This window comes from Mustelus asterias, chromosome 12 (genome assembly GCF_964213995.1).
Source record: "Mustelus asterias chromosome 12, sMusAst1.hap1.1, whole genome shotgun sequence".
In the NCBI taxonomy this organism is placed as follows: Eukaryota; Metazoa; Chordata; class Chondrichthyes; order Carcharhiniformes; family Triakidae; genus Mustelus; species Mustelus asterias.
Window position 1 is genome coordinate 9,214,184 of NC_135812.1, and position 25,313 is coordinate 9,239,496.

The 25,313-nt window shown below is 46.5% G+C and overlaps 2 protein-coding genes across 2 annotated transcripts in view; one reads left to right on the forward strand and one right to left on the reverse strand.

Annotated features, from left to right (window-relative positions):
* LOC144501864 (multidrug and toxin extrusion protein 1-like) overlaps positions 1-25,313 on the forward strand; it is a 127,993-nt gene that overhangs the window by 51,375 nt on the left and 51,305 nt on the right. The window lies entirely within an intron of this gene.
* LOC144501834 (multidrug and toxin extrusion protein 1-like) overlaps positions 1,052-25,313 on the reverse strand; it is a 57,306-nt gene continuing 33,044 nt past the window's right edge. Inside the window, exons 14-20 of the mRNA XM_078225886.1 lie at positions 23,295-23,403; positions 19,734-19,809; positions 19,234-19,303; positions 8,816-8,948; positions 7,553-7,647; positions 1,764-1,857; positions 1,052-1,278 (exon numbers count right to left, since the gene is read on the reverse strand). Coding sequence (XP_078082012.1) covers positions 1,052-1,278; positions 1,764-1,857; positions 7,553-7,647; positions 8,816-8,948; positions 19,234-19,303; positions 19,734-19,809; positions 23,295-23,403 — 804 coding nt within the window. The remainder of the gene's footprint in view (positions 1,279-1,763; positions 1,858-7,552; positions 7,648-8,815; positions 8,949-19,233; positions 19,304-19,733; positions 19,810-23,294; positions 23,404-25,313) is intronic.

The following is a 25,313-nucleotide window of genomic DNA, read 5'->3' on the forward strand; positions in this document are numbered from 1 at the left end:
AGTGAGGGGCGTCAGTGAGGGGGGGGTCAGTGAGGGGGGTCAGTGGGGGGGTGGTCAGTGGGGGAGGGTCAGTGAGGGGGGTCAGTGAGGGGGGGGTCAGTGGAGGGGGGTCAGTGAGGGGAGAGGGCAGTGAGGGGGGGTGTCAGTGAGGGGGGGGCTGTGAGGGGGGGTCAGTGAGGGGGAAGTCAGTGAGGGGGGTGTCAGTGAGGGGGGGGCAGTGAGGGGGGGGCAGTGAGGGGGGGTCAGTGAGGGGGGGTCAGTGAGGGGGGATCAGTGAGGGGGGGTCAGTGAGGGGGGTCAGTGAGGGGGGGGGGTCAGTGAGGGGGGTCAGTCTATCTGACAGCCAGTTTTCAATCCACACTAACACACGTCCTCAAGCACCAATAGGGAGGACGACAGCAGCTCAAAACCCTAAAACCATCTACCCAGGTGGCCCTGGGAATTAAGTTGTTTAAGTTTATTTATTAGTGTCACAAGTAGGCTTACATTAACACTGCAATGAAGTTACTGTGAAAAATCCCCTAGTCGCCACACTCCGGCGCCTGTTCGGGTACACTGAGGGGGAATTTAGCACGGCCAATGCACCCTAACCAGCTCATCTTTCGGGAGGAAACAGGAGCACCCGGAGGAAACCCACACAGAGAATGTGCAGACTCCACACAGACAGTGACCCAAGCCAGGAATTGAACCCGGGTCCCTGGGCTGAAAAGAAAGGATGTGCAAGGTTACGGGAATAAGGCAGGGGAGTGGGACTTGGTAGAATATTCTTTCAGCGAGCCAGTACAGACTTGATGGGCTGACTGGCCTCCTTTTGCACTGCAAAAGTTCTGTAATTCTGCCCACAGAAGTGACAACAGGACCTGAGGCATTTAGAAATCTGTTCACTGGTGATCATTGTTAATTATTCTTTCTTTATTATTTATTTGAAAGTTGATTGGGGTTCATTTGTAGCGACATGTTTTGTGTGAACTTTCCCTTTTTGTCCTTTGGGCACAGTCTTACCGTTCAGGCTGTGGAAAATAATCTTTGTCTCTACAACATTCACTGGGGTCTACGGGCCCTTTGTGAGAATGAAGTGTATCACCAGTCCAATTGCCAGTATAAGTGGCCCTGAGAGGAAGGCTAAGCCACGGCGAATGATCAGTTGTTTTGTGGACAGGATTTCTCCAACCGTGGTAACTCCAGTGTCCACGATGGAAGACTCATCTGTCACCCGCTCCTTGTTTGTCTCTTGTTCCGATTCACAAACGTTGGGAATTGGATTCACTGCACCATTTACTGTGCCCATATCTGTGAAGGAAAGTCACATTGGAAAGTTGTCAGTACATGATGGTACCAGTTGGTCCAATTGTTCTTCCGAGGGCTGGTGATCAGATCAATGATCTCCTCACATGACCATCAGCCATTGGCGATGCCACATGACCTATATCCAGATGATTGGTCCTGTCAAAAGCAAGGTGACCATCTTCATTATTGGACTCCTTGATTGAGATTATTCAATAAAGAGGTTTTCTAATCACTGTCTTCAGAGAGTTGGTTGTGTTGCCTTTCCAACGCGTGTAAGACGCCACTTCAACACAACTCTTAACAGGAGATTAATCTGCACCATATACATTGCCCCTTTTTTGTCCTTTGGCTTTTCTGCTCACTGATAGAAATGAGATGATCCAAATTATAACTTTGAATAATTTAATAAAAATTACCGATGAAGATTCTTACTCAATTTGTGTGTTGACTGGGTGATGATTGAAATTCAGCACGACTTTCCTTCTTACCTGTTGACAGATATTGGGTTTGACCAGCAGAGGTTCTGGTTGGGGTGTCCACATCTCTCATCACACCTGCATTAACCAGAGCCTTGAAACCAAACACAAAACCCATCCTTAAAGCAGGAGAAGGACACAGCAGAGGAAACGCTTCCTGCACAAAGCAAACTCCAGCCCCCATTTTAATGCATTTTTAACAGGGGGGCCCTTGTGACCGCTTAAAGATGATGTCACCAGACATCCAGATTGGAAACTTACATCAAAGAGTTGACACTTTCCTATTGGGTGGCAAAATAGCCAAGGGACTGTTTGCTCTGCCAACTGGGTACAGTGCATGGTACAAAGAGACAAGGGGAGGGGAGAGGTGGGCAAGAAAAGGAAAAGTTACACAAAAATTGCTGTAAAATCAGGAAACTGAATGCATGAAGCATTTGCAACAAGATTGATGAGTTGATATCCCAGGTTGCAACATATGAGTATGATGTATTAGCTATTACAGAAACGTGATTGTCAGATGGTCTGGACTGGGTACTCAACATTCCAGGACATACAATGTCCCAGTAGAACAGGCCAAAATGAGAAAGGAGGTGGGGAAGCGTTGTTAATCATGGAAGGTTTTAGAGCAGTGCTGAGTCCTGATATAAAGGCAGGGGATAGTGAGCTGGAATCGCTTCGGGTTGAAATCATGAAGAGCAGGGGAAGGAAGGCAAGGGTGGGAGCGATCTATAGACCCCCAAAAATGTGTCCTCTCAAGAAGTCAGAGCATCAATGGGGAAATATCAAGGGCATGTTCGAAGGGAACTGCAATCATCATGGGAGATCTTCATCTGGAAATTGATTGGATAAACCAAACAGGCAAGAGTAGCACAGAAGAAGAATTTGTGGAGTGGATCAGAGATGGCTTTTTAGAGCCGTACATGGTGGAACGTGCCTGGGAAAGGGCTGATTTAGATTTGGTTTTGTGTAATGAAAAAGGATTAATAAGGGATCTTGTAGTTGGGGATCCCCCTAGGGGCTAGTGACCACAATGTGATGGAATTCCAGATGCAGTTTGAGGGTTAACAGGTCCATTAGCCGTATCTTCAACTAAAATAAAGACAAGTGTGAGATATTGCACTTTGGAAGGACAAACCAAAGAAGAACGTACAGGGTAAATGGTAGGACTCTGAAGAGTGCAGTTGAACAGAGGGATCTGGGAATACAGGTTCAGAGTTCCCTAAAAGTGACGTCACAGGTGGATAGGGTCGTAAAGAGTGCCTTTGGTACATTGGCCTTTATAAATCGGAGTATCGAGTATAAAAGTTGGAGTGTTATGGTAAGGTTATATAAGGCATTGGTGAGGCCGAATTTGGAGTATTGTGTACAGTTTTGGTCACCTAGTTACAGGAAGGATGTAAATAAGATTGAAAGAGTGCAGAGAAGGTTCACAAGGATGTTGCCGGGACTTGAGAAGCTGAGTTACAGAGAGAGCTTGAATAGGTTGGGACTTTATTCCCTGGAGCGTAGAAGATTGAGGGGAGATTTGATAGAGGTGTATAAGATTTTGATGGGTATAGATAGAGTGAATGCAAGCAGGCTTTTTCCGCTGAGGCTAGGGGAGAAAAAAACCAGAGGGCATGGGTTAAGGGTGAAAGGAGAAAAGTTTAAAGGGAATATTAGGGGGGGCTTCTTCACGCAGAGAGTGGTGGGAGTGTGGAATGAGATGCCGGATAAAGTGGTAAATGCGGGGTCACTTTTAACATTTAAGAAAAACTTGGACGGGTTCATGGATGAGAGAGGTGTGGAGGGATATGGTCCAAGTGCAGGTCAGTGGGACTAGGCATAAAATAGTTCGGCACAGACAAGAAGGGCCAAAAGGCCTGTTTCTGAGCTGTAAATTTTCTATGGTTCTATGGTTCTAATTATAATGGTATGAAGGAAGAGTTGTCTCAGGTGAACTGGGTAAACAAGCTAAAATACAGGTCAGTAGATGAGCAGTAGCAAATACTCAAACAGCTGGTCCAAAATGCTCAGCAGGAGTTTATTTCAATCAAAAAGAAGGATTCAACGAGGAAGAGGCAGAATCCATTTAGATTTGATTTATTATTGTGACATGTATTAACATACAGTGAAAAGTATTGTTTCTTGCGCGCTATACAGACAAAGCATACCATTCATAGAGAAGGAAAGGAGAGAGTACAGAATGTAGTGTTATAGTCATAGCTAGGGTGTAGAGAAAGATCAACTTAATGCAAGTTAAGTCCATTCAAAAGTCTGACAGCAGCAGAGAAGAAACTGTTCTTGACTTGGTTGGTACGTGACCGTAGACTTTTGTATCTTATTCCTGACGGAAGAAAGTGGAAGAGAGAATGTCCGGGGTGTGTGGGGTCCATAATTATGCTGGTTGTTTTGCCAAGGCAGCGGGAAGAGTCAACGGATGGGAGGCTGGTTTGCGTGATGAATTGGGTTACATTCACGACCTTTTGTAGTTTCTTGCAGTCTTGGACAGAGCAGGAGCTTTACCAAGCTGTGATACAATCAGAAAGAATGCTTTCTGTGGTGCATCTGTAAAAGTTGGTGAGAGTCGTAGCGGACATGCCAAATTTCCTGAGTCTTCTGAGAAAGTAGAGGCGTTGGTGGGCTTTCTTAACTATAGTGTCGGCATGGGGGGACCAGGACAGTTTGTTGGTGATCTGGACATGGTTAACACAGGAGGTCAAGGATAATGTTAAATTGAAAAGCAGGATAGACAAAATGGCAGGGGATAGTGGTAGACCAGAGGACTGGGAAGTTTTAAGGATCCAGCAGTGAAAGCTCATTAGAAGGGAGAAAATGAATTTTGAGAGAAAACTTGCATGCAGGATGAAAACAAACAGTAGGAGCTTCAGTGGATCTATAAACAGGAAGTGGGTGGCCAAGGTAAATGTGGCATCTCTACTGAATGAGACCGTGAATTGATAACAGCACACAAAGAAATGGCGGCTATGCTAAATAAAGTTTTTTGCGTAAGTCTTCACTGTGTCATAGAATCATAGAAACCCTACAGTGCAGAAGGAGGCCATTCGGCCCATCGAGTCTACACCGACTACAATCCCACCCAGGCCCTACCCCCACATATTTACCTGCTAATCCCACTAACCTATGCATCTCAGGACTCTAAGGGGCAATTTTTAACCTGGCCAATCAACCTAACCCACACATCTTTGGACTGTGGGAGGAAACCGGAGCACTCGGAGGAAACCCATGCAGACACAAGGAGAATGTGCAAACTCCATACAGACAGTGACCCAAGCCGGGAATCGAACCCGGGACCCTGGAGCTGTGAAGCAGCAGTGCTAACCACTGTGCTACCGTGCCACCCGTGAAAGTTTTCAAGTTTTCCAAAGATATCAAATGGGCTGATTTCAAATAACATGGTGGAAACTTTGACTTGATTTGATTTATTATTGTCACATGTATTGGTATACAGTGAAAAGTGTGTGTACTATACAGACAAAGCCGTTCATAGAGAAGGAAAGGAGAGAGTGCAGAATGTAGTGTTACAGGTGTAGAGAAAGATCAACTTAATCATTGTTCGAGAGTTTAGAAGAATTAGAGTAGAGTTTTAGAAGCATAGAACGAGAGTAAAATATAGAATTAGAGATTATGCTGGGCACGGCTCGCAAGAAGTCGCCTCGCTCCGACGCCATCTTGGATTTACTTTTGTAACAAATCTTACAACGATCCCAATCACAGGGGATAGAGTATTAGAAAAACACAGGGGGCTAAAGGCCGACAGGTTGGCAGGACCCAATGAACTGCATGCTATAATGGAAGTGGCTGCAGAGATAGTGGACCCATTGGTTGAAAATTTTCATAACTCGCTTAATTTCAGGTGGGAGTAGCAGAAGATTGGCAAACAGGCTTGTGTGCCCCTTCCGCCCTGTTCAAAAATTTCCAAAAGGCGCTTGACAAGGTAATGCATGAGAGACTGGTTCAAGAAGTCAAAGTCCATGGAATTGTTGCAAGTGTATTAGCGTGGATTGAAAACTGGCTGTCATATAGAAAACAGAGAGTTGGGATAAATTTTCAGGATGGATAGATGTAACTAGTGGAGTACCACAGGGATCACTTATTGGCCCACAATTCTTCACTATTTGCATTAATGACTTGGAGGAAGGAACAGAATGCAAGGTTTCCAAATTTGCCGATGATACAAAGCTCGGTGGAAGAGCAGGTTGTGATGAGGATATTGTGACTCTGCAATGGGATATAGGTAGATTGGGTGACTGGGCGAAAACCTGGCAGATGGAGTCTAACTTGGGAAAGTGTGAGGTCATCCTGGTAGGAGGAATTAAAAGGAGAAAGACTGCAGGTGAGTGAAATACAGAGGGATCTAGGTGTTCGAGTGCATGAATCACAACAAAGTTTAAAGTTTATTTATTAGTGTCACAAGTAGGCTTACATTAACACTGCAATGAAGTTACTGTGAAAATCCCCGAGTTGCCACACTCCCGCGCCTGTTCGGGTACACTGAGGGAGAATTTAGCATAGCCAATGCACCTAACCAGCACGTCTTTTGGACTGTGGGAGGAAACAGGAGCACCCGGAGGAAACCTACACAGACACGGGGAGAATGTGCAGACTTCACACAGACGGTGACCCGAGCTGGGAATCGAACCCGGGGTCCCTGGTGCTGTGAAACAGCAGTGCTAACCACTGTGCCACCGTACTGCCCAAGCTAGTTTGTGTTGCAATTGCACAGGGTGTTGGTGAGGCCTCACCTGGGAATACTGCATACAGTTTTGTTCCTCTATCTTAGAAAGGATATAGTAACATTGGAGGCAGTCCAAAGGAGATTCATCAGGCTAATTCCTGGGATGAGAGGGTTGTCCTATCATGAGAGACTAAATAGTCTGGGTCTGTATTCCTTGGAGTTTAGAAGAGTGAGGGGTGACCTTATTCAAACATGTAAGATCCTCAAGGGGCTTGACAGGGTAGGTGGGTGAGATGTTTGCACTAGTGGGAGGGTCTCAAAGAAGGGGACATAGCTACAAGATAAAGAGCCAGTCATTTAAAACTGAGGTGCGTAGAAATTTCTTCTTGCAGAGCGTGACGAATCTCTGGAATTCTCTATCCCAAAGGGTGGTGGAGGCTGGATCATTAAATGTATTTAACATGGAGGTGGATAAATATTTGATAGATTGAGGAATAGAGGGTTACGGGGAAATGGAACAGAAAAGGAGCTGAGACCGGAATAGATTAGCCATGATTGTATTGAATGGTGGGGCAGGCCAGAAGAGCCTGTTTCTTGTGTTCTTATGCCCCCAGTGCAACACAATCGTCCAGGGGAAGTTCTGGCCAATTGTCGGGTAAACCCTTACCTGGGAACTGCTGAGAGGGATTCCCCTTTGCATTTTGGGATGCAGGGGAATCAAGAAGTCATGGGCCTGAAGTTCAATCCCATGATGCACTGCATCATTTCTTTGCTCTAAATGTTCATATCCGTGGCCTTAAATGTATACAACAACTCGGATAACATCTCTGTCCCCAGCACCAGGCTACAACATGCTTGGAAAGCTGCAAGCTGCCACAGTAACTCAGACTCCCTTGCAGAGCTCAGTTGGCTGGGTGGCTGGTGTGCATCAGACTGATGCCAACAGCACATTGGGTTCGATTTCCAATCTGGCTGGGGTGGATTCGGGACCTGTTTCCTCGCCCACCCTGCGGGGGTTGGTGGGGGGGAGTTGGGGTGGTGGGATCACAGTGCTGAGGGTCGGCTCATTTTTCGAGCAGCGAAGGTGAAGGAGATGAAGATCTACCCTTACCTCATCAGATGCTTCATTCCAATTCATCCTGTAAATCACCACCAGAAAACAAACTAATTGTAGAAAAATGCAAATAACCAATCCAGACCAGAAACCTGCAAAATAACAATGGTGCAGTGAGCATGGAGACAGTGCTGTTGAGTTTTCCTTCCACTTCTACTATTTCTCTGGGCAGTTTTTCATCTTTATGGTTAGCACCGCTGCCTCACAGCGCCAGGGACCCGGGTTCGATTCCCGGCTTGGGTCACTGTCTGTGTGGAGTCTGCATGCTCTCCCCGTGTCTGCGTGGGTTTCCTCCGGGTGCTCCGGTTTCCTCCCACAGTCTGAAAGACGTGCTGGCTAGGGTGCATTGGCCGTGCTAAATTCTCCCTCAGTGTGCCCGAACAGGCGCCGGAGTGTGGCGACTGGGGGATTTTCACAGTAACTTCATTGCAGTGTTAATGTAAGCCTACTTGTGACACTAATAAATGAACTTTCAACCTTTATTAGCCCTCATGGTGTTACTTGTCTGAATTTAGCCTCAACATCTCTGGATTCCAGAGTGATGAATTCAGCCAGGGATCCCACTTCTGAGTAATATTTAATGATTCCTGTTACACATGTGCCAGCATTGAATTTGTACGAGACCTTTGACCGGGCTCAGCTGTGATAATCTCCTGTCAATATTCCAGTGTCTGTGGTTACAGATGGGAAATGGCCTTGGGAGGAAGGTCCCCTGTCTAATGGTACAAAGTGAGTATTGACAGACACAGGGCTGGTTAGACTCATGTGGAACCCCAGCGATAGAAGTTACGACACTCTCTTTCATTAATTTTTTAAAAATGTATTTGTGGGGCACAGGCGTCACTGGCTAGCCAGCATTTACTATTGCCCATTCCAATTGCCCAAGGGCAGTTGAGAGTCAACCACATTGCTGTGTCTCTGGAGTCACATGTAGGCCAGACCGGATAAGTTGGCAGATTTCCTTCCCTAAAGGACATTGGTGTTCCAGTTGGGTTTTTTCCACAATCGTTTCATGGTCATCAGTAGATTCTTAATTCCAGACATTTTTTTATTGAATTCAAGTTCTGCTGTGGTGGGATTTGAACCTGGGTCAAACAGAACATTAGCCAAGTTTCTGGATTAATACTTCAGCGATAATACCATGAGGCCATCGCCTTCCTCCTTGAGGTACTTTTAAGTATTTTAAAGAGAGTGTTTGGGTGGGGTCGGGGGTTTACACTTACCATTAATGAACAAAGAGGAAGATATTCAAGTTCCTACCCATTGCACCAATTTTGGCAGCAAACATCAGTGAGATTCCAACAGGAAGCCCAATGAGGTAATATGCAAGAAGGACACAGATAGCTCCCAGTTTCTGCTTCCCAGCTCCTCTTAACACTCCACCACATGTAGTCTGTAAAATAGACAAACAGAATATTTCACAGAGATTACACAACAACTTGATGTGGTTTCTACAGGAAGGAAATCAAACCCAATGACTTGAAAACCCACTAAATAATTCAAAACCAATGGATTACAATTAGAACACATTCACTGACGTTATTTTGGGAATAGCTCATATGGTCAACTCACTTTCTTGTGATGTTATCATTAAAGGTAACAAATAAAACTTCTTTTCTGAATTTAAAACCAAGCTCACGGCCAGATTGGATCTCCCCCAAAAGGTTGTCGATGCCAAAAGTCAGTAGGAACTTCCAGGTCAAAGGTCGATAGATTTTTGTGGTACCAGATGGTCTGGGATGAGGCGGGAAAATGAAGTTCAGGTGCAGATTAGACATCATCAAATTGAATGACAGAGCAAACTCGCATGGATAATTTTGGCTCAATTTAGAATGGATTTCTAATGGGGAAATCATATTTAACTAACTTGCTGGAGATTTTTGAGGAGGTAACAGAAAGGGTGACTTAGGAGGGTAATGCTGTGGATGTGGTGTACCTGGACTTTCAGAAGGCATTCGATACAGTACCGCACAACAGACTTGTGAGAAAAGTTGTGAAAGGGACTGTTGCAATATGGATACAAAAGCTCTGACAAAGAGTCATCCCGACTCAAAACATTGGCTCTTTTCTCTCTCCACAGATGCTTTCAGACCTTCTCCAGCATTTTCTGTTTCACATTCCAGCATCCGCAGTATTTTACCTTTATGGACACAAAATTGGCTGAATACTAGGAAGTAATGATCAATGGATATTTTTTGAGCTGGAGGAAGGTTTGTAGTGGTGTTCCCCAGGGGTTGGTATTGGGGCCCTTGCTTCTCCTGTTATATATTAATGATAGAGATATTGGTGCGCAGGGGACAATTTCAAAGTCTACGGATGATGCAAAACTTGGAAGCATTGTAAAATGTGAAGAGGACACTTGGGACTTGATTTTACCAAAACTTTGCGCCCGTTTTCGGGTTCGAAATCGTGGTAAAGTTGGGCGTCGTCCTTTAATGCGATCTGCACCCGAATCCGAGCAGACCGCGGCTTTACCGACATCCATTTGCATGCATTTAAATCAACTTAATGAACCGCGTGCCCAACTCTACCCACTGGTACACTACCAGCCAGAGATTACTCTTCCCTGCAGGTGCGAGAGAGCGGGAGAGATGGCTGTGGCTGGTAGTGAACCAGTGATGGTGCCAGGAGGGATCGGCCGCAGGCACGCAGCGGAACCCCCCCCCCGACTAGAGGATGATCGGTCACACCCCCTCTTCTCCGCGCCTCCCCCCCCCCACCCCAGGGGATGAGACGTCACACCCCCTCTCCTCCCACCCCCCCAGGGGATGATACGTCACACCCCCTCTCTCCCCCCCCCACCCCGTCCTCACCCCCCCCCCCAGGGGATGGTTGGTCACACCCCCTCCACCCACCCACCCCCCGACCACAGGATGAACGTCAGAGGGCCGCTCTCTCCGCTTTCTGCTTTTTTTTTCACGCCTGGGCGCGCTGTCAGATTTGTTTCGAACTGCACACGCGCAGTTCAGAGCAACGATCGTTCCGCCAGCGCTAAGCCCCGCCCACAGCGCGGATCAGGGCGGAGCCGGCAAAACGCGTATAGGCAAGCTGGAAAGAGGATTCCAATCGCAGATCTATTTGACGCCCGGATTCGGCACTTAGACTCAAAATGATAAAACTCCCCCCTTGGTGTGGGAATTCTGTTTGGTGGCCGGATTACTTTAGAAAGTTCTAAAAAACAACTTTGATAAGTAAACTTTTGTAAAGGTAAATGATTCCGTTTTCAAAGTGTAATAAATTTTATTTTTAAAACCTGTTTTATTGGAGACCTGTGACCAGCGGTGTGCCTCAGGGATCGGTGCTGGGCCCACTGTTATTTGTCATTTATATTAATGATTTGGATGAGAATTTAGGAGGCATGGTTAATAAGTTTGCAGAGAACACCAAGATTGGTGGCATAGTGGACAGTGAAGAAGGTTATCTCGGATTGCAATGGGACCTTGATCAATTGGGCCAGTGGGCTGACGAATGGCAGATGGAGTTTAATTTAGATAAATGCGAGGTGATGCATTTTGGTAGATTGAACCAGGGCAGGACTTACTCAGTTAATGGTAGGGTGTTGGGGAGAGTTACAGAACAAAGAGATCTAGGGGTACAGGTTCATAGCTCCTTGAAAGTGGAGGTACAGGTAGACAGAGTGGGGAAGAAGGCATTCAGCATGTTTGGTTTCATTGGTCAGAACATTGAATACAGGAGTTGGGATGTCTTGTTGAAGTTGTACAAGACATTGGTAAGGCCACACTTGGAATATTGTGTACAGTTCTGGTCACCCTATTATAGAAAGGATATTATTAAACTAGAAAGAGTGCAGAAAGGACTTACTAGGATGCTACTGGGACTTGATGGTTTGAGTTATATGGGGAGGCTGGATAGACTGGGACTTTTTTTCTCTGGAGCGTAGGAGGCTGAGGGGTGAACTTATAGAGGCCTATAAAATAATGAGGGGCATAGATCAGCTAGGTAGTCAATATCTTTTCCCAAAGGTAGGGGAGTCTAAAACTAGGGGGCACAGATTTAAGGTGAGAGGGGAGAGATACAAAAGTGTCCAGAGGGGCACTTTTTTCACACAGAGGATGGTGAGTGTCTGGAACAAGCTGCCAGAGGTAGTAGTAGAGGCGGGTACAATTTTGTCTTTTAAAAAGCATTTAGACCGTTACATGGGTAAGATGGGTATAGAGGGATATGGGCCAAATGCAGGCAATTGGGACTAGTTTAGGGGTTTAAAAAAAAAGGGCGGCATGGACAAGTTGGGCCAAAGGGCCTGTTTCCATGCTGTAAACCTCTATGACTGTACTAAAATGTAGAGAATTCAAAAATGAAAAACATACACCGTCAGACGAAGACTTCGGCCGAAGATGGGTCCAATGGCACAGCAGTACCACTGAGCTTTCTCCGCAGATCTCCCCTTTCGTACCAAAAATACAGTCAATTATACAGTTCTGTTATCTGTAAGTCAGCCCAGTAATTAGCTTAACATGATCTCATTTAGTATTTAACATGTCAATCTCTTCATGACAGCGCTCTAAATCGAATTACAATCTGACACCTTAAATAGTAGTTTGTCATTTGTTCATTTGACTGTTGGATGCACACTCCTTAAACAAAATGGCTTCCTTGTTGCTTAGCAATGCTGTGCAAATCTACAATTTTAGCTTGCTCAGCTTTTTCCGAGCCTGTCAAGACTGGTTCATTGCTGGATGAGGGCCCATCATCTGGCAAGCTTCCCAGCCTGGACATGCTGTTTCCTAGACAAAGTTTCACTAATTGTCCCTTTAAACAGGATATATTCAAAATATGGGCGGCACAGTGGTTCGCACTGCTGCTTCACAGCGCCAGGGGCCCGGGTTCGATTCCCGGCTTGGGCCACTGTCTGTGTGGAGTCTGCACGTTCTCCCCGTGTCTGCGTGGGTTTCCTCCAGGTGCTCCAGTTTCCTCCTACACTCCAAAAGACATGCTGGTTCAGTGGATTGGCCGTGCTAAATTCTCCCTCAGTGTACCCAAACAGGCACCGGAGTGTGGCGACTAGGGGATTTTCACAGTGACTTCATTGCAGTGTTAATGTAAGCCTACTTGTAACTGATAAATACACTTTAGTTTTTTCCGAATTAAGAGTTACATATTTTATGTTGCAGAGTCTTGTATTTTGCTGAACCATTGATACAGACAGACCTTGGGTTATAACATTTTCAATTAATTATAATACTGAAGTTACAGTCTTGTTTTTAATACATTTTCAAAATATAATCTAAAGATTATTTGTATGTAAAAACATATATTGAATATGATTCCATTTCATGCTAAACCTTTCAGTATAAGATTTCAGCTGCTAAATATCCTTGTGTTGGGTATTATTATATATGTGTCTCTCACTCCTAATTTGTGTTCACCTATCTCCTATGTGTTAATTGCTAATGTCTACAAATGGACTAATCTCTTGGGCCGGCACGGTGGCACAGTGGTTAGCACAGCGCTAAGGACCCAGGTTCGATTCCTGGCTTGGGCCACAATCTGTGCGGAGTTTGCACGTCCTCCCCGCGTCTGCATGGGTTTCCTCCAGGTGCTCCGGTTTCCTCCCACAGTCCAAAGATGTGTGGGTTAGGTGGAACGGCCATGCTACATTGCCCCTTAGTGTCAGGGGGACTAGCTAGGATAAATGCATGGGGTTGTGGGGATAGGGCCTGGGGGGATTGTGGTTGGTGCAGACTTGATGGGCCGAATGGCCTCCTTCTGCACTGTAGGGATTCTATGATTCTCCCACAGTGTAGAACTTCAAATGAATGCAAATAAGTTGGTGGAATGGGCAGATAGGTGGCAGATGAAGTTCAATGCTGAGAAGTGTGGTTTTGGTAGGAGGAACATGGAGAGAAAATGCAAAATAAGGGGTAAAATTCTAAAGGGGGTGCAGGAGCAGAGGGATCCAGGTGTAAATGTGCACTGATCATTGAAGGTGATAGGACAGGTGGAGAGAGCAGTTAATAAAGCAGAGAGCATTCTAAGCAAGGAAGTTATGCTGAACTTATACAAGACATTAGTTAGAATTCAAATGGAGTAATGGTTACAGTTCTGGTCACTACACAAAGGGAAGGTTGTGAATGGAGAATTTATAGAATCCCACAGTGTAGAAGGAGGCCATTCAGCCCATCGGGTCTGCACCAACCACAATCCCACCCAGGCCCTATCCCCATAACCCCATACATTTACCCTAGCTAGTCCCCTGATACTAAGGGACAATTTAGCATGGTCAATCCATCTAACCTGCACATTTTTGGACTGTGGGAGGAAACCGGAGCGCCCGGAGGAAACCCACGCAGACACGGGGAGAATGTGCAAACTCCACACAGACAGTCACCCAAGCCAGGAATTGAACGCGGGTCCCTGGCGCTGTGAGGCAGCAGTGCTAACCACTGTGCCACCACCGTAATGTATTGGAGAGAGTGCAGAAGAGCTTCACAGGGATGAGAAACCTCAGTTTTGAGGACAGATTGGGAGAGATTGGGTCAGTTCTCCTTGGAGAGAAGAAGGATGAGAGGAGATTTAACAGAGGTGTTCAAAATCATGAGGGACAGAGTAGGTAGGGGGTAACTGTTCCCATTCACAACAGGGTCAAGAATGGGAGGGCACAGACTGAAAGTGATTGCAAAAGAAGCAAATGTGATGTGTAGGTATCGAATCGGAAGATGAGTCTGCATTGGGCCTCATGTGAACATCACAAAAGGCCAAGGCCGTACATGTGGAGAGGTGAGCAGGGTTGTGTGTTGAAATGGAAGCAGCTGGGAGGTCTGGGTCCTGCTTGCAGACGGACCAAAGGTGTTCTGCAAATCAGTCACCTAGTCTGGTTTGGTCTCTCCAGTGTAGAATAGACTGATTGGGAGCAGCGAATGCAATCGGCCAGATTAAAGAGATGCACGTGAAGTACTGCTTCACCTGAAAAGTGTGTTTGGGCCCTGGGATGGTGAGCAGAGAGAAGGTAAAGGGGCAGGTGGTGTACCTTCTCAGATTGCATGGGAAGATGTCATAGGGGGTGGGCGAGGTGTGATGGAGAAGTGGACCAGAGTGCCCCAGAGGGAATAGTCTCTGCGGAATGCTGACAGGGGGAGTGAGTGGAAGGTGTGTTGAGTCATGGCAGCGTGTTGGAGTTGGCGGAAATGGCAGAGGTTAATCCTTTGAATGTGGAGATTGGTGGGGGTGAAAAGTGAGGACGGGGGAGGGGGCTCTATCCTACTTCTGGAAGGGAGGGGAGGGGATGAGAAAAGCGGCCCAGGGGATGGATTGGACATGGTTGAGAACTGTGTTAACCACAGTGGGTGGGCAACCGCGATTGAGGAAGAGGGAAGACATATCAGCAACGCTATTTTGGAAAGTGGCTTCATCAGAACCGATGCTGCGGGGGTGAAGGAAGTGAGAGACTGGGATGGAGTTCTTATAGGATATGGGTGTGAAGAACTGTAGTCACGGTAGTTGTGGGAGCCTCTGGGCTTGTAATGGATACTAGTGGACAGTTAATCACCCGAAATGGAGACAGAGAGGTGAAGAAAGGGAGGAGAAGATTAACCATGCCATCCATTGTTTGACATTCATACAACGGCCATGCACAATCTCAGTGCTATTCTCAATTTATTTGGTGTGCCTAGATTTGATTTGATTTGATTTGATTTATCATTGTCACATGTATTAACATACAAATGAAAAGTATTGTTTCTTGCGCGCTATACAGACAAAGCATACCGTTCATGGAGAAGGAAACGAGAGAGTGCAGAATATAGTGTTACAGTCATAGCTAGGGTGTAGAGAAAGATCAACTTAGTGCGAGGTAAGTCCATTCAAAAGTCTGACGGCAGCAGGGAAGAAGCTGTTCTTGAGTTGGTCGGTACGTGACCTCAGACTTTTGTACCTTTTTCCCGACGGAAAACTAAAGAGACTATTTCAGATAATGGTCCACTAATTATTGGGAAGCCATTTCAGGATATGTGTTTGTGGTGAACCATCGTTGGTTCCCACTAGATAGTACTGAGCCAGGGTCTGGCCAGTACTACAAGTATGTATATATGTTGCTGTTGGGGTTAGGGATGGGTTGTTCTACTTGTTGCTGTTGGGGTTAGGGTTGGGCTGTTACACCTTGTATTATAGTTATTGTGGTACATCCCAGTCGGGCTCCGCCTCCTGGGAGAGGTATAAAGGTCACTGCTCTGTCTGGGACCCCTCAGTCTGGGATCGTGTATATAATTAGTAGCTTCGTTGTAACAGCAAATAAAATTGATGCGCGTTATCACACACGAGGCTTGAGATGCTCAGGAAATAAAGGCTTTTATTTGCTGTTACAACGAAGCTACTAATTATATACACGATCCCAGACTGAGGGGTCCCAGACAGAGCAGTGACCTTTATACCTCTCCCAGGAGGCGGAGCCCGACTGGGATGTACCACAATAACTATAATACAAGGTGTAACAGCCCAACCCTAACCCCAACAGCAACAAGTAGAACAACCCATCCCTAACCCCAACAGCAACATATATACATACTTGTAGTACTGGCCAGACCCTGGCTCAGTACTATCTAGTGGGAACCAACGATGGTTCACCACAGTGTTAGAATTGGAATATCAATCACACCACCTGCCCCCATTACCCTAATGGCCCAGTGAACGAAGGATTCACACAGTGAAATCCCTAATTCTCAAATGTAGGACAGGCAGGATTTACAATTGCAATGTTACACCTCAGAGCAGCAACTTTAAGTGTAACTACTCCATCGCTGGCAGAGCTGATGTTTGGCAGGCCAGTGTGTACCAATCTATCCATTGTACTTTCTCATAAACTAGGGAGCAACCCTTGAAGCTGCAAGAGAAGATGACCAACATGCACAGTACAAATGTATGTACAGAATTGCCAAGTGTACGGTTGGGACAGCAAGTTCACAGCCAGGAACCCACAGAAGGTACATGACAACCAGCTGGGGTGACAAGGATTCGTTCAGAACCAAGATTCTTAAACATTAAGCCCAAAGGCACAATGGTGAAACATAACTGAGGACAAATCAGATCCGTTCCAGTGCCTCAGTCAGCGTGCAGTCCTATTGCATTGAGATCTTAATTCCAAATCCGACCAAGAGCAACATCCAAGAATGAGAGTCACACAGAACACTGCGTGCAATTAAAGAAACCTCTAGACGGGGGTTACCATTACTCCATCTGGGCCCGCCAGCAGATGACCGACATACATTAGAGACTCATATCAAAATGTTTTATAAACTGACGTAATGATAACGAAAATGAACCTGGATTGTAAATAGTTATATTTCCTTGGGAGGGGAGGAATTATCTTTAAAAAGAGAAGGGGATGCCCAAGATTGCAAGGAACTACAAAATGTCGTGAATGTAGCCCAATCCATCTCGCAAACCAGCCTCCCATCCATTGACTCTGTCTACACTTCCCGCTGCCTGGGCAATGCAGCTAGCATAATTAAGGACCCCACGCACCCCGGACATTCTCTCTTCCATCTTCTTCTTTCGGGAAAAAGATACAAAAGCCTGAGGTCACGTAGCAACCGACTCGAGAACAGCTTCTTCCCTGCTGCCGTCAGACGTTTGAATGGACTTACCTTGCATTAAGTTGATCTTTCTCTACACCCTAGCTATGACTGTAACACTACATTCTGCACTCTCTCATTTCCTTCTCTATGAACGGTATGTTTTGTCTGTGTAGAGTGCAAGAAACAATACTTTTCACTGTATGTTAATACATGTGACAATAATAAATCAAATTAAATCAAATTAAATTAGTAATATGGCTTTGAGGGCTAGCAGCATGATACCACTAGAAAGGAAGAATGTCAATGCAATCCAGATTTAGTTTCTATTTTGATTTCAAACAAAGCACTGCTGCCTCACAGCACCACGGACCCAGGTTCAATTCCAGCCTCGGGTCACCTTTAACATTTAAGAAAAACTTGGACGGGTTCGTGGATGAGAGGGGTGGAGGGATATGGTCCAAGTGCAGGTCAGTGGGACTAGGCAAAAAATGGTTCGGCACAGACAAGAAGGGCCAAAAGGCCTGTTTCTGAGCTGTAATTCTCTATGGTTCTATGGTCACTGTCTGCACGTTCTCCCCGTGTCTGTGTGGGTTTCCTCCGGGTGCTCCGGTTTCCTCCCACACTCCAAAGATGTGTTGGTTAGGTTGATTGGCCATGCTAAATTGACTCTAGTGTCAGGGGGATTAGTAGGGTGAATATGTGGGGATAGGGCCTGGGTGGGATTGCGGTCGGTGTAGACTTGATGGGCTGAATGGTCTCCTTCTGCACTGTAGGGATTCTATGATGATTCTATGAAAGCAAGAACAGCCAGTTCTGTTAATGTGTCTTCAAGTTTCATATTCATGGATAGCTGTTTACATGTGTCTAGTCTCACAGTGTGTTTACCCAAGTCTTTATGACTAATTGGTGTCTTTATATCACTATAAAAACATGGAACGCACCGTTTTGCAGTCCAGATTTTTCAGTACCGCTTTGGGATCAGTTTTAACCAATAATTTACAACCCCAGAAACCCCCAATTCACAACACACAGAAAACAAAACCTCCTAAAACCAACCAATAATAGTCAGAATAACCTCCTCACAATTTTTATTGGCTGTTTTAAGTTCTATCTGAGCTTGGGTTTCATCTGTAACAAAATAGGAAGGAGATTTGTCACTCTGATAGGGTTGCCAACTCTGATTGCATGTATTCCTGGGGGTTTCATCACATGACTTGCCCTCACCCTCCAGCCATTAGTCGGCCAACACGTCCATCCTTGTGACGTATGGCCTTCCTACACCAATTGGCAGGCACAAAGACTCATTGCCCAATTGAATGATGCTTGAATGTCAGCCAGACAGACTCTTTTCCCCCCCATTTTCAATATTCCTTTTTTAACGTCCCGATTATTTTTCTCCAGGGTGGCATGCAGCAGTTGTCCTGGGATATTAACCTACAATTCCTGGAGACTCCAGGCCAATCCTGGAGGTTTGGCAACCCTACATGACAAAATGTGACATGCAGAATCAGCGTGCTGCAGGTAAGATTTTACAGATATGGCGGAACAGATGTAAAATAATGTGGTTAACATTTTGTGATGACTTCAGTCAGGCAAATGAAGTTGGCCTGTTAGAGTATGGACTCGCTGATTGAGTCTTAATGGATGGCCCAGTCAGACAGCCTCATGTTCCCTATTTAAAGCAGATGTGTCAGTCTCTCTGCCTGCTGAAGCAGGGAGCACACAGGGAGTACTCTGATGTATAGTATGTCTCATAAATAAAGAAACTTAAAGTTAAAGTTTATTTATTAGTCATAAGTAAGGCTTACATTAACACTGCAATGAAGTTACTGTGAAATTCCCCTAGTCGCCACACTCCGGCGCCTGTTCGGGTCAATGCACCTAACCAGCACATCTTTCAGAATGTGGGAGGAAACCGGAGCACCCGGAGGAAACCCACGCAGACACGGGGAGAGTGTGCAAACTCCACACAGACAGTGACCCAAGCCGGGAATCGAACCCGGGTCCCTGGCGCTGTGAAGCAGCAGTGCTAACCCACTGTGCTAATGGGACCTTCGCCTCCGTGGAGTTATTACACATTTAAAAATAGCAACAGCAGTAATGTTGCCTATAAACCTGCACAGATACCAGAGAGACTGGAATACTCACTGAAATGCAATGAATCCAAAGCAAAACAGCACATAATGGAAGTATTTTTGAAACTAAATGAACAATTTCCCTGGAAAATGAAAAGAGGGATGTTAGAGAGTTTTCACACGATTCTGAATCCATTTTGTAAAGTAAAGTAAAGTTTATTTATTAGTCACATTACATTAACAGCTTACATTAACACTACAATGAAGTTACTGTGAAAAATCCCCTCGTCGCCACACTCCGGCGCCTGTTCGGGTACACTGAGGGAGAATTTAGCATGGCCAATGCACCCTAACCAGCACGTTTTTCGGACTGTGGGAGGAAACCGGAGCACCCGGAGGAAACCCACGCAGACACGGGGAGAATGTGCAAACTCCACACAGACAGTGATCCGAGCCAGGAATTGAACCCGGGTCCCTGGTGCCGTGAGGCAGCTGTGCTAACCACCGTGCCACATTGTAAATGTGGTTTCTAAAAATCGTTTTTTATGAACATTGAATTTATTTGTTACTCACTTGTCACTGGTGAAGATATAGCCCAGCACATCTTTTGTGGCTGCAATTATCACTGACATTGCTAAGGCGATGCATCCTGTGGAAAGAAGAGTAAAGCATGAGGAATTCTCACCGAATAATCTCATTGACATTCCAGTTAACTTTTTAAAGGAAGTTGCACCTCACTGCTTCCAGTTACCCTCTCTTTTTCCAACATGTCCTCCCCACCTCTCGTACTTGGTGCCGACTCCCTGCCCGGGTTCAGTTTGACGGACCCTATCATCCCCACTTCCCTCCTGTAATATACTTCAGAGAATTTCTTCTCTGTTAACCCGAGCCAGCGAGTGCCGACTTATTTGACTGTGGTGGAGGAATCACTGCCTTTTGCTCCATTCCTTTCCTATCTACACACGCACTCTGACTAAACATCATGAGCAGCAACCCTGGTTGATTCTCCCCGCCCTAATCCAGGTTGTTGAGGCTGATCTTGCAATGGCATCCCAGCGGAGATCAGCTAACTCAGCACACAGCAGGCATCAGACATGGAATCATTCCAACTCCAAAATCTCCAATAAAAACAGATTAAGGGGCATGGTTTTACTGTGGGATCCAGAACCCTGATGTAAGAACCAACTGGGATCGCAAGCCTACACTGGCAAGACTGACTCAGCAATATTCCCAGAGGCTGCCTCCTAAACAATTGGGATAACACCCATGGGGATTCCCCCTGCATGGGGAATCACGAATTGACCTGCCTCTTGGCCTTGTTAAATATGAGCTCCCTAGGGATTGGTAATTCATGGAGTTCATATACCGAGCCCTGTACAAAGCAAGACCCTGAGAGGGCCCATTAACATTTCAATCCTGGTTGGGATCTGTTGGTTCACCATAGGCTTGTGTTTATTGTTTCATTTCATTTTGTGCAACACAAGCACGGTCCCTTCCCAGCCGACTCCTGGAGTTATGATAGCAATGTCCCATCATGGACCTCCTGGGAAGGCAACATTGCCCAGAAGCTTAAGTAGAGCAGCTATAGCAACACTTCAAGTAGTCTCCCAACACCAAGTTAAAGTCCAACAGGTTTGTTTGGAATCACGAGCTTTTGGAGCGCTGCCCCTTCATCAGGACTCACCTCACGTGATACCAATAAACCTGTTGGACTTTAAGCTGGTGTTGTGAGACTTCTTAATGTGGTCACCCCAATCCAACGCTGGCACCGGCACATCATAGCAACACTTTGGCTAAAAGAACAGGGAGAAAGAGGACAGTCTGATTACTTAAAGCCTCTCAGTCATCTAAGGGTTTAAATCAGTGGTATGATAGAATACTCGCCATTCACCTGGTCTACCCTCAACAACACTCAGCACCAACCAATACACGATTGATAATTAGAATCAATCTCCACCCTGTTCGCTGTTCCCACATTGTTACTGTGATATGTGTGAACTCCAGGATGCAAAAAGCTACTAAGGTGACATCCACAACCTCCTGCAACTGCTGCCACAGAGAAGGAGAAGAGTCTCAATGTAGAAGAAGCAAAGTCGTCACCGAGTGGCCATTAAACTCACACACCATCCTGTCCTGACCACATATCATCATTCCATCATTGTCCCTGGCTCGGAGTCCTGGATTTCCCTGCCTAACACCACAGTGGAAGCACCAGCACCATAAGAACTACAATGAGGAGACCCGCCACTAACATCATCTCAGGGTCACTGGGAAGAGGCAATAAATACAGCATTAAAAACCCCAAACCATAAAGTGTTTAAAAAACCCCAGTGAAAGTGTCCTGTGTGTAGACATCAGGCAAGGATGGAATCAGGCACAGCTGTGATAACTCCTGCAGTCAAATAGCCTGGCAACAATGACTATGTGGGTTGACTGGTGGGTGAGGAGGTGGTGGCGAAGTGGTATTGTCACTGGACTAGGAATCCCGAGACCCAGGTTTGAATCCCCCCATGACAGGTGGTGCAATTTAAATACGATTTTTACAAATCTGTAATTAAAAGTCTCATGAATTCCATGATTTGATTTGATTTATTATTATCACATGTATTAGCATACAGTGAAAAGTATTGTTTCTTGCGTGCTATACAGACAAAGCATACCGTTCATAGAGAAGGAAAGGAGAGAGTGCAGAATGTAGTGTTACAGTCATAGCTAGGGTGTAGAGAAAGATCAACTTAATGCAGGGTAGGTCCATTCAAAAGTCTGACAGCAGCTGGGAAGAAGCTGTTCTTGAGTCGGTTGCTACGTGTCCTCAGGCTTTTGTATGTTTTTCCCAAAGGAAGGAGGTGGAAGAGAGAATGTCTGGGTGCGTGGGGTCCTTAATTATGCTGGCTGCTTTGCCGAGGCAGCGGGAAGTGGTAGACGGAGTCAGTGGATGGGAGGCTGGTTTGCGTGACGGATTGGGCTACATTCATGACCTTTTGTAGTTCCTTGCGGTCTTGGGCAGACCAAGCTGTGATACAACCAGAAAGAATGCTTTCTATGGTGGATCTGTAAAAGTGACATGAAACCGTGGTTGTAAAATAAAATAGTTCACTTCTCTCTGGAAAGATGGAGAATGAGGGGAGATCTAATAGAGGTGTACAAGATTATGAAGGGGATAGATAGGGTGAACGGTGGGAAGCTTTTTCCCAGATCAGAAGTGACGATCACGAGGGGTCACGGGCTCAAGGTGAGAGGGACGAAGTATAACTCAGATATTAGAGGGATGTTTTTTACACAGAGGGTGGTGGGGGCCTGGAATGCGCTGCCAAGTAGGGTGGCGGAGGCAGGCACGCTGACATCGTTTAAGACTTACCTGGATAGTCACATGAGCAGCCTGGGAATGGAGGGATACAAACGATTGGTCTAGTTGGACCAAGGAGCGGCACAGGCTTGGAGGGTCGAAGGGCCTGTTTCCTGTGCTGTACTGTTCTTTGTTCTTTGTTCTTTTAGGGCAGGAAATTGGCTGTCCTTACATGTGACTCAGGGTGGGGGTGGATGGGAAGGTTATTTTTTTCCTCTAATCAGAGCACCTTTTATAAAGGTTGCCCTAATCTCAGTGTCTCACTGAGCTTTAAAAGCTTATTTAATAGTGTCACAAGTAAGGCTTACATTAACACTGCAATGAAGTTACTGTGAAAATCCCCTAGTCGCCACACTCCGGCGCCTGTTCGGGTACACTGAGGGAGAATTTAGCATGGCCAATGCTCCCTAACCAGCACATCTTTCGGACTGTGGGAGGAAACCGGAGCACCCGGAGGAAACCCACGCAGACACGGGGAGAACGTGCAGACACCGCACAGACAGTGACCCAAGCTGGGAATCGAACCTGGGTCCGTGGTGCTGTGAGGCAGCAATGCTAACCCACTGTGCCATACTTACCGGCATGTTTAGGTCCTGCCCCTCAACTGACGGTGTGAAAGACGCCTATTTCTTTTTTTTTTGACCAAATGTCATAAGACCTGCAGAGAGAACCTTCCTGTTTCTCTGGTTTGAAGTCAGACCCTGAGACTTTGCCACTTTTTGGCAATATTCCGCCCATTGCTTGAATAACTGTTGTGCTCATCAGTAATTTTAAACTATTGCACTCACCAATGCAGCACAGAGCAACTTTAGCAGAGTTCATGGCCTGTTGTGGATTACTGGCTCCCAGAGCATTACCCACAAGAACAGTCGCAGCCACACTGTATCCCAGAGAAATCTGCAGGAGAAAGAACATAAATAACTCCATGTGAGCTATTTTCTATTTCCTTTCTTCCATTTAATTGTTGTTGAAGGTAACTTTTCTGTTAATATATTGGAAAGATGCAGAGGCAGTTTTAACTCACCTGTATTTGTATTGCTGTTTGTTAGAAATAGGATACCGCATTAAGTGAGTTTAGTTTAGTGTCAGTGTGGAGGAAAGTGTCTGATACTCGTTAGATGTATTTTTGACAAAGGTGTTTAGACCATAAGACCTAGGAGCAGAATTAGGCCACTCGACCCATCTGCTCTGCCATTCAATCATGGCTGATGTTTTTCTCATCCCCATTCTCCTGCCTTTTCCCCATATCCCCTGATCCCCTTATTAATCAAGAACCTATCTATCTCTGTCTTAAAGACACTCAATGACCTGGTCTCCACAGCATTCTGCGGCAAAGAGTTCCACACATTCACCACTCTCTGGCTGAAGAAATTCCTCCTCATCTCTGTTTTAAAGGAGCGTCCCTTCAGCCTGAGGTTGTGCCCTCTGGTCTCTCCTACTAGTTGAAACATCCTCTCCATGTCCACTCTATCCAGGCCTCGCAGTATCCTTCCTGTAGGTTTCAATAAGATCCGCCCCCCCCCTCATCCTTCTAAACTCCAATGAGTACAAGACCCAGAGTCCTCAACCGTTCCTCATATGACAAACCCTTCATTCCTGGATCATTCTTCTGAACCTCCTCTGGACCCCCTCCAAGGCCAGCACATCCTTCCTTAGGTATGGGGCCCAAAACTGCTCACAATACTCCAAATGGGGTCTGACCAGAACCTTGTACAGCCTCAGAAGTACATCCCTGCTCTTGTATTCATTCCTCCCTATCTCTGAATCCTCCTCTCGCCCGACAACCCTCCGAGTTCTCTGTGCTTCTCTAATACTGGCTGGTTTTTCACCCCAACTTTCATCACAAACACGTGTGGCCATGCAGTCCGCCGTGTAGCTGCTAAACTCTGGAATTCCTTGTCCTAAACCCCTCCCATTCTCTCCCTTTCTCTCCTTTAACAAGCTCCTAAAAAGCTGGAATATTAGACCAGGGGGCGATTTACCATCATGTTAGGGCCCGTTTTTGGGCACGGCTTGGTGGTAAAGTCAGGCGTAAAGCACTTAGCGTGATTGGCGCCGGTTTTCGCAACCTGCGCCATTTTATGAGCGACGGGTTTCCGACACAGTCAGCCTCTCTCTGGAAATGGGCGGGAGGCAGGTCAATATATGGACATTTATTATAATTTATTATAATAAATATTTTACATCTGCTTAGTGAGCCCAGGGCTCAATCATCCGGGCCCGCCCTCCCTTTATAACCTCGCTGGGAAAGGTTCTCGTCGGCGAGGAATTAGACCCGCTCCCCATGAACAAGGAGTAGTCGACTTGGCCCCGCGATGGAACCGGAGGCCATTGAGGCCCCCCGGGGAGGCCGAGGGCAAAGGATGGGGTGCCCCATGTGCAGTGCCAGACTGGCAGTGCCACCCTGGCATCTGGTCAATGCCAGCCTGGCACCTGGGCAATGCCCATTGGGCAGTGTCAGGGGGTTTGGCTAGTGGGGGGGCAGGGCCAGTGGCGGAGGGGCCAGTGCCGGTGGGGGCGAATGGGGACAGGGGCTAATGTGGGGGAGGAGCTAATGTGGGGGAGGGGCCTGTTCCAACTCTGCAGCCATCAATGGGGTGGAGGGAGAGGGGGGAGGGAGAGGGGGTCTGCTGCCACTCTGCAGCTTTCAGTGGGGCCAGGGAGGGGGGGAGGGAGAGGGGGGTCTGCTGCCACTCTGCAACGATTGGTGGAGGCAGGGCAGCGAGTCTGCGATCGGTGGGGGGAGGGCAGCAGGTCTGCGATTGGTGGGGGGGAGGGCAGCGGATCCGTGTTCGGTGCAGGAGGGG